The sequence below is a fragment of the Centruroides vittatus genome, unplaced genomic scaffold (genome assembly GCF_030686945.1).
Source record: "Centruroides vittatus isolate TY-2023 unplaced genomic scaffold, ASM3068694v2 contig_986, whole genome shotgun sequence".
In the NCBI taxonomy this organism is placed as follows: Eukaryota; Metazoa; Arthropoda; class Arachnida; order Scorpiones; family Buthidae; genus Centruroides; species Centruroides vittatus.
The window spans coordinates 1,678,966-1,688,817 of NW_027122655.1; the positions used below are offsets into that span (position 1 = coordinate 1,678,966).

Consider the following 9,852-nt stretch of genomic DNA (forward strand, 5'->3'; position numbering starts at 1 on the left):
TATTTGTGTCAGAGATGAATATATTATAATAATAATTTGCATAATGGAGCATAAAGCAAACTTAAAATGTATTATGTAAGAGCACAATGGAAACTCATAAATTGATAAAAACAACTGTAAAATAGGAAGTAATCAAAAATTTATTCAACAACAAAATACAGGATAATATCTCAGTGTAGGATAAAAGGGAAATAACAAATGCTATTACCATGGCATTGGTTATTTCCCAATAGTTAAATGTAAACTGTTCAGCCTTTTTTTTAGGAATTATAGAACTGGGAAAGAAAATTATATATCTCATCCATTTGCATTCTGTAATTTTCTCTCAGAATATTTTTTGTTCCACAAAAAAATCAAATTATACTGACACTGCATAAGGAGGACATTAAATGTCTATTTAAAATAAAGAAACATGGCAAGAGTTTTTACTTGTGCATTTGTATGCCTGAAAATAATAACAAATTCTTTATTTTCATGCCATGTACTATAACAATGTCATGAAACAAATTTACATTAGTCATTTTATCTTATTATTATTATACACATCATTATTAATTCTTTTATCATATATTAAAATTTAAATGTGCAAGTCGATACTATTTTTTCTGTTATTACATTTTTAATACCATATTAAAATCTATTCAAATGTTTAAAGTTTTAGGTTTTTTTTTTAACTATATCAGATAAATGTCACATAGTTAAATCGTTTATTTTTATTTCAAGCTTTATTTTTATCAACAGTTTTAGCAAATCAGTCAATAATATATTCTCCTTTGTTGTTGATGCCTTGGCAGTAGAAATCTGGGTTCAGCCATATTTTTGGTATTGCATCATTGTTGAATGAAGCACCTCAGACTCTTGGAGAGTGACCAGAAAAGGTGATAATTTGAAGGTGCCTTATGGTGGAAACAGTAGAACTTCCTAATCAAGCTCTCGAATAGCAGTTTTGGTCAAATTAGCAATGTGGGGACAAATGTTGCCATGTTGAAGCAGCTCTCATTGTTGCTGTTCAGGTTGTTTTGGCCAGATTACCTCATTGAGTTGGTTCATTTGCTGAAAGTAAAGATTTGCATTAGTTTTAGTCTTTTGTAGTAGTTTAGTCTTTCCCAATCCCACTAAATGTCGTCATTGTCTTTCTTGGATGAAACTCTGGTGTGGTTCAAGGTGTTGCTTAGTTTCAGGACGCAGCCATTCTTTCCTCTGTTTCATATTGATGCAAAGACCATTTTTCATTGCCAGTGACAAAGAAATCTGTTTCCACAAGTGGCCTGGTGTTGAGCAAGCAAACAGGAACAACAACAGAGCATTGGAGTTCATCTCTTTTATTAAGAGCATCTGGCTCTTAATTAATGCATGAAGTTTTTGGACCTTACCTGTTGAGTGAGAGTGATGGCATCATAAAAGCATCCCATCTGCTGGGCCAATTCATTAATAGATTTGCACAGATCCTCATGGATGAGTTCATTCAATTAATGCTCATTGAACTGAACAGGTCAGCCAGGATGTAGAAAGTTTAAGGTCAAATTTCCTCTCCTTGAAGTGTGTAAATCATTTCTGTTAAGTTCTTTCAGTAGTAGCATCTTTGTACACAGCACAAATGTCTCAGAACCTTGATTGATAGCAAATAAAAATGAGCATTTTTAATACCTTCTTTTCTCTACTTGGTACTCCACAACATATGTCTGAAAAGAGGTAAAACTGAATCAAATTTCAAAAATGATAAACAAAAGTTGTTGAGGAAGAACAGAGCTACAAAACACTATAATAAAAATATTTTTTATGTTAATTCAAATAACATTAGAAAAAGTGAATAAAATTTTTTTGTTTTGGATTGTCAGATAAATTTATCTGGCAATCCAAAACAAAAAAATTTTATTACAGTATATTGTTGCTAATCTGGTTTCTTAATTGCATAGGCAATGACATTGGGAGTATGCCAGATACTTTCACTTCCATAAAAATGTTAGCTGTGTCACATATTGTTTTCCAAATGAAAGAAACTGTACACCTTGTTCCAGCAATATATTTAATTAACCAAAAATGTTTTTGACCTACTTCCATAGGCTTTCTTTAATTGGAACATCAAACTTAAATGAAAAAAGAATAAAAATAACATTCTAAATCAATAGAACATTCATACAATTCAAATATAAGGGATACAAGAAATAATTGTTTATTTTTATTTATTTATCACAAGACCAAGCCCAAATTAAAGCTTGTACAGTACATGAATTTCCACACCATCGATAGCGTGTCATCATTTCTATGATAGAAAACACTTTCATATCAATTAGCTTTAAAGAATTTCTAATAATTCCAAGAACTTGATAGAATTATGGCTCCTGGCAGGCCTAATGATCTTAGTCTCAGTCCATTTTATCTGTGTCCTACTGGGAGGCATAAACTGCTAAGACAATGGTGTGAGATTGTTTTCAATGGCATATTTGGTTATTTCTCCAGTTTTGTCAAATTATTCTATTTGCATATTTGTGGGGGTTTTGTTTCTGCATGTCAGTACACTGTATTATTGGACCTACCTGTCTCTGCCTCCAAAAAAGAATCAGCACTGGAGGGCAACAAGTTGTCATTTATTCCTGTTAGACCTTCATACTATCATTAATTTGATACTCCTCTGTGCAAGAGCCAAATGGCCAAATTAGAAGTGTTTAGCATATTTAAGTTTAATCCAAAGCAATTCCAACCAAAGATGGGCAGATTTGAATGCAAAAATTGAGAACTGATTGCAAAAAGATCTGTCATTCCCAAGAGTTTGTGCTAAATATTTGAATAGTTGTTGGATGTTATCCAGGGCTGCGGAGTCAGTAAAAAGATACCAGACTCCAACTCCGGCAAAATTAAATACCAAGTCATTTTTTGGGGGACAGAGACACTCATAGAAGGTTATTCTACTCTGAACTCTGATAGGATGCATTTACCCAAATACTTTTATAGTTAATATAAGTTAAATATTAAAAATACTATTAGATTTGTTAAAAATTAATTTTTCTATACAAATAAATATTAAACTGACATGTGATCAATAGCTTATATTATCTATAACAGTATTCCTAGAATGGCCACTAGGGGCACCCCTAGCTATTATTTAACAATAAATTCAGTTTTTGCATAACAATAAATGTGGATTTTTGTGTATTTGACTGCATTTTAGTAGGATATGCCAAGAGAAATTCAGTATATTATTTTTATTTGTAATGTGAAATAGGCAGGGGGCCACAGGGACACTTCCTAATGACCACTTACACTGCACAGGTTGTTGAAACCCGACCTCAGAGTTGTCGGATGGTTTTTTCGAGAGGCTAGGGGGTGGACAAGTTGATAGGTGTCGAGTAACACAGGTTGACAGGTTTAACAAATAAACAAAGCATTTATTGAGTACAGGAGGCTATACGACTAAATGTGGTTAACATATGATTAGGATGCAATTACAAAGTCTATGCTGTACAATGGAGCTACTCTATGATAGCTAGTTTGAGAGAGAGAGTTTGCAGTCTGCTAATAATTACCTCTATGCAGGGGTAAATTGAATGTCTTCTTGTCCAGGATCCTAGTCTGTTGCATGGAGATCGACAGGCCACAATTACAAAAATAACTTCAAAGTGCAAACTCTGGAGCTTCCGGTGGCTCTTGCTTTTATACAATTGTCGTGGGAAAGGGGTCACATAATCGTCCTTTCTTGACGATGACGAAGCATTCTTCATAGCTAAGTGTCAACTTTTCCACTGACTTGTTGATACAATCGGTGACCTCCACTCCAATTCTCCGTTTTTTTTTCTATTGGGGATGTTTACATTTCGAAAAAAATGATTAACATTAATCTTAAAATCCCCTTACAAATTTACAGTCTCACATCAATTATACCATGGAATGGCACCACTGCTGATAGAACACCCACTAGGGGGCATCCTTGGCTACTAGTATTTAATAAGAAGAAAAGGGGAAGCAATAAAATTCTACATCTACATATCTTTATTCTACAGCTTTTGCACTTCAATTTCACCTTTCCAGAAAAGTTAGTCCAACTAAAAAGTGTGCAATCTAGCTACTTCAGCTGCTTGTTCAGAAAAGAAAAATATATACTCTGATCAATTAGTCTGGCTCATTCAGAAAAATAGAGCACTTATTTAGAGCAGGGATAATAAAGAAATGATTCAAAAATATTCAAATTTAATTAGGTCAAAATAATTTTACTACTAAACACAAATACTTCAAAGAAAACTATTGATACATATTTAATAAATTAAATTGTTGCATTTTCTATTTAAAATAAATGAATTCTAACAAAATACAAAAACATTTAAAGAAATTAATAAATATAAAATAGTTTTTTTATTTAAATGAAAGAAAATTTAAAATTTAAAATCACAGGTATACAGAGATTACTGAGAGTTATTGTGATCCAACTTCTCAAGGAATTTTAAAATTCTAATTAATGATTAATGTCAATCCCTATAATTACTGACAATGTTACTAGCTATTCCAGAGTATTTAGAATAGTTGATTAAGAAACTAGTTGTCTTTACCAGACAAATTAGCAGCATGCATTACCTTATTCTTGTTATTTTAAACACTTTCATTGCTTGTTCTCAATAACTCTGTTCTTGGAAACTCATTCAATTCCCAAAATTTTTGGAATCTTAAAAGTATTCAGTTCTGCTCTCAGTTAAATCCAACAAAGAATTCCTATCTGTAGGTCTCTTCATTACATGATCTGTTCTTCCAAAAAGATTCAAATTTATTATTGGTTGCTGCATGGCATGACAAGCTGTATTCCATCATACCTACAGGCAATTTTACTTACTTGTCCAGACAAGTGAAATCTTAATTTTCTACTTCATCAGGTTACATTCTTTGTACTTGTAAACATAATCTGTTACTGCATTAAACAGATTTTTGTGCTTATGGTAAAATTGCCCCATTTTGAAGTTTTTCTGTTTGGGCAGGTTTTACCATACACCAGACCATTCTAGGATTTAGTGCAAAAATATGTGACTTCTGAACAGTGTGTTTAGAAATTTCATTCTAAGTAATATTGTTTCATTTTAAATTTGCATAATTATTTATTAAAATGCCACAAGATATTTTCCATGTAGCATTTATTGTTTTATAAATGGAAATATTCCATAAATAAATAAGCAATTACCTATAAGCCAGCAGTTAATTCTCTTTAAAACAAACATTTTCCTCCGTCTTTAACGGTCATCATGTTAACTGTTGGTTTGTAGGTAATTGCTTATTTATTTATTGATTTCTATACCAGTAATATCGTGGTGATTGTATGGAAATATTCCTTTTATTTCTTATAGGAATGTGGAAAGGAACAACTGAAGTGGCCATTAAAACACTTAAACCTGGTACCATGGATCCAGCAGCATTCCTCCAAGAAGCATCCATCATGAAAAAGTTCAGACACGAAAAACTAGTCTCACTGTACGCTGTGTGTTCAAAAGAAGAACCAATCTACATTGTCACTGAATACATGTGCAATGGAAGTCTGTTGGACTACCTGCGAAATCGAGAAGGCAAGCATCTGAAATTACCGGCGTTGATCGACATGGCCTCACAGGTGAGTCGACAACTTAATTCCAGAACTCCTCAATTACCGTATCCTTATCTCATTTGTTTACTTGTGGTCAGATTGCCAGTGGAATGGCTTACTTAGAATGCAAACAGTTAATTCACAGAGATCTGGCTGCCAGAAACATTTTAGTGGGAGAAAACAACATTGTCAAAGTAGCAGATTTTGGCCTGGCCAGAATCATAGAAGACTCTGAATATACTGCAAGACAAGGTAAGAACAGACAAACCTTTCTGTTGTAGTCTTGGCAAATAGAAGGCATTGCCTAGTTAACAATTTTTTGCCAATGTTTATTAATGGCCACTACTCTTTTCCAAGCAAGTATTGCTGTTTACCACCAGAAATCCCATTTGCAATGTCTGACTTACCAGACAACGGTGGCACTTTTCACTCTGATTTATAGTCTATCCAACAATTGCCTGGAAACTCATTATCATTTTCATGGAAATTTTATGAAATTTGTTAATACTTTTTATAGTAAAATACAACTATTATTATGAGTTTGGAATAAAATTATAATTAAACAAAAGAACTAGATACTATTATCAAAAGTAGGGTGCCCAACACTAAATGATCTAACTTAAAATTAGAAGCTGATTTTGTATTGTTCTTGGAAACTAAGCTTAAAAATACAATTAGACAAATTTATCAGACTTGAAAATGATTCTCTTTGAGTATTTCTTGCAATCTAGTCTCTTGTCTGCCTGATAATATTGATACTTAGAATCATCAGACCTTCACTATTTCACCTTTTCTCATCCAAGAAAATACTTTTTTCAGCTGTTTGAGGAAAAATGCAAACCAATCGTCAGTCTTTGTTTTGACAAAGGAAGCATTGCATACTATCAACATGCCACAGCCTGGCTTCAATTTTTGAAATACAGTCACTCCTTGCAGTGCAAATCATTCTCACAATGGCATCAAACATGCCAAACTATCTTGTTTTTCCACTCGTCTATCCTTATTATTGAGATATTTTGATATTGTCGAACAAGATATTCCCAAATTTTTTGCAATCCAAATTAATTCTCTTGATCTTTTCCTCTTCAATTAGGTTCTTTCCACACCCCATTTTTATAATAATGTACTGTACAATCTACATAGTACTAAACCTTTCTTTTCACTTCTGATAAGTATTTTTATGCAAATTTCACAATTCCAATAGGAACCTGTTCTATTCATTTTGGACATGCCAGTTTTGATATTTGTATCTAGCTCTTGTTTATTAATAATTTTTCTCCAAACTTGTGCAATAATGGTTGGTATTTTGCTATAAAATATGTTGGTAAGTTATCATAACACACTTTTTATGTTGCCGAGATAGTTTTATTGAAAGTAATGTTTTTAGCCTATTCTATAGGCCATCCTCAGGTTTAACAAAAGAATTGGAACATCGGTGTTCCATAAAATAGAATACATACATTCAATTCAAAAAATTGACAATGGAAAAACTAAGAAAATAACAGAAAAATAATATATACAAATACAAATATAAAATAAAACAAAGTCAGATATAGTAACAAAACTAAAAAATCCACTAATAATACTTTGAACAAACATTAAAGTAAATTAAGATAGTTTATAATTACATGTTTCATTAATATAAGGTAGTGAAAACAGAAGAAAAAAATAGGTACTTCAAGCCTACGTGCCTGTACCTCACTACAATGTTAAGTTTAGTGTAAGTGTTTCTTGTTCTAATTAAAATATGGGAAAAGAAGTGGTACTTTTACCCCACAAGATGTCAGATAAATGAAAATCAATGCCAGAGGCTCCGATTAACTACAGGAACTCCCATACAAGTATTTGACTTCTAAACAATTTGACTGTACAGCTACAATATAAATTTCACATGGATTCCAAAGTTCTCTTGCTGCTCACGGAGTGGCATCAAAGTCAATCTTTGGCCAGCAACAAATAATTAATGCAGCTTATTTCTATTGCTCGTGAGGTGGTGTCGAAGTCGGTGACATTGGAGTAACAGCGTTTTTTGCTATTGTTTGCAATTTTTATAAACTTTTACAATTAGTATCTCAAAAATGCATCCAAAACATAATTTTAAATCTAGCATTGAGATAAATGGAAGAAGTGGCACTGTTACCATGGGAACTAAACTGGACATTATAAAATTAATTGTGTTAGATAAAAAACCACAGTAGCATTTGATTGAATGTGTGTAATGTATTCTAAGTATACTAAAGGATCAAACTGTAACAATAATGTTTATTCTGTACAAATGTACTTTTTAGGTTGGTTCTGACTTAATCTTGGAAACCTAGCCTGTTCTTTTGTTGTAAGTAGGGAACACCTGTATGTATGAATCAGTTTGGACCAAAAGTCATTTTTTTTTTTTTTAAATAAATGATTGGTAACTGTCAAGAAATATAGATAATCACTTAATATCATCCAGTGATAAGCACTTTAGAAGAAATTTTATCTCAACAATTATGCAATTGAAAATTAAATTGCAGTAAAACCTTGATTTAATGGAAAAAATTTTCAGTTTCTAATTATGTCATATTGAAAATTAACACCGTGTTAATTAGACATAACTTAATTTTAAAATGCTTTTTAACAGGTTTTTCATTTTTAATCTTCTGAAACCGTGTTGTCCTAATTTCTTTGATTCACTAACATGAGGTGTTGTTCTATACTGACACAATGAAGTGACTTCTTTCAAACACTTGGCAGGTTATTCATCTTTTTATTCAGTTAGCCCTGTGCAGATGAAATACCACCAAGTGTTGATATGGTAACACACCTTGTGTTAGTGACACTAATCAAAGGTTTTTCATTTGTTTACTTTGGTGAATAAGTAAACAGTAATACATATTGAGAAGTTTAATTTCATAGAAAATTTTCTTACATAAATGAAAAAGCAGATGATATATTCACAATATAAAATACACCAGCAATGAGTTGCTCAACTTTCCTGGCAAGATTTAAAATTTGTGGTGGTGCCATCTGTTATGATACTTATAATTATTATAAAATGGCAAAAAGCTTAATTCTGAGGATCGGAATGAGTTTTACAATTTTTTTTTTTTTTTTTTTTTTTTTTTTTTTAAATAAAGTCTTAAAGGAAGAGGGGTGGACTCAATAGATTCTATTAACTACCAAAATTTAATGTCCCTTACATACAAGTTACCATGCCGAAATTTGTTTCTTAATCTTTGTCCTATTCTGAATATTAATCAAAATAGATGCCAACACACATTTTGGGTTCAGAGGTGTTAAATGTGACATGGTTACAATATTATAACAGTTGAGAGAGTAACGAGAAAGAAGAAATTTGAGATAATTATCATACTTTCCTGGCTGTTATGTCATAACACAGGAAAGTAATACAGAAGAATCTGTTTTGTCTTCCTTTCCATCCTGTCCAGGTTCTGTATTTTTTGTGTAATAAAATTAGGTATAATGTTCTACATAAAATAACTAATTTTTTGATTTTATTTAACGTGCACATTTGGAAAACCTACAGACACTTCCTTGCTCAAATTAGTCAGTTAAAATGAAGTTTTACTGTATTAATTGTATTTTTATTTTTTACATATCTGGAAATACGAGAACCAACTTACCTTTCCCGTGCCGACGTTTATTTGGATCTGCAGGGGGTATGTGCTAATTTTTGCAGAGGGAGGAATGATAACACTCCTATTACATTTGATTGATTAAAAGTTGTTGATAACAGCTTTTCTGTATTACTATTGATAAAAGTGCAGCCCTACCAAAATAAGATCAAAAAAGAGACAAATGGACTGAACAGCAGATATTAGTCCTACAAAAGTATGCTGGAGAATCAGGTGTGGCAGACACATCAGTTTTGTTCTTGTTATTTACCGAATGATATACAAAATGTTTGGTGGCTACTTTTTATTCAAGGAAGGAAAGATGACCTTGTCCTTCTTGTGGAAAATAAAGATTTCCCCCTTAGTCTTGAAAATACCAAAAATATCCTCTTCTCCATTTAAATTAAGTGTAAAGACCCTCAAGTTGATTATCTTTGCAAATTAATTACAATTGGGTTGAAAACTAACTGGGTATTATTTATCAGTGTCCTTTCACTGTCATTCTCTGTTCTTTCAGGTGCCAAGTTCCCCATCAAGTGGACTGCACCAGAAGCAGCCCTGTATGGCAAGTTCTCCATCAAGTCAGATATCTGGTCCTATGGCATCCTCCTGTATGAGCTGGTCACCCATGGACAGGTTCCATATCCAGGTGAGTGTGGTGTCCTCTCTTTCTTCCAGTCCTCT

General features: G+C 32.3%; 1 protein-coding gene and 1 long non-coding RNA gene across 4 annotated transcripts in view; one reads left to right on the forward strand and one right to left on the reverse strand.

The window, feature by feature from the left end:
- The window catches only part of LOC136985979 (tyrosine-protein kinase Fyn-like), a 64,020-nt gene that overhangs the window by 53,577 nt on the left and 591 nt on the right, over positions 1–9,852 (forward strand). For all 3 annotated transcript variants that reach the window (XM_067283403.1, XM_067283401.1, XM_067283402.1), the window contains 3 exons: positions 5,325–5,584; positions 5,656–5,809; positions 9,686–9,817. In XM_067283403.1, the coding sequence (XP_067139504.1) occupies positions 5,325–5,584; positions 5,656–5,809; positions 9,686–9,817 (546 nt within the window). The remainder of the gene's footprint in view (positions 1–5,324; positions 5,585–5,655; positions 5,810–9,685; positions 9,818–9,852) is intronic.
- LOC136985982 (uncharacterized) lies at positions 691–1,812 on the reverse strand. The gene is made up of 2 exons (XR_010882409.1): positions 1,374–1,812; positions 691–1,053 (listed from the first exon to the last, which is right to left on the reverse strand). It is a non-coding gene; the product is annotated as an uncharacterized lncRNA (long non-coding RNA).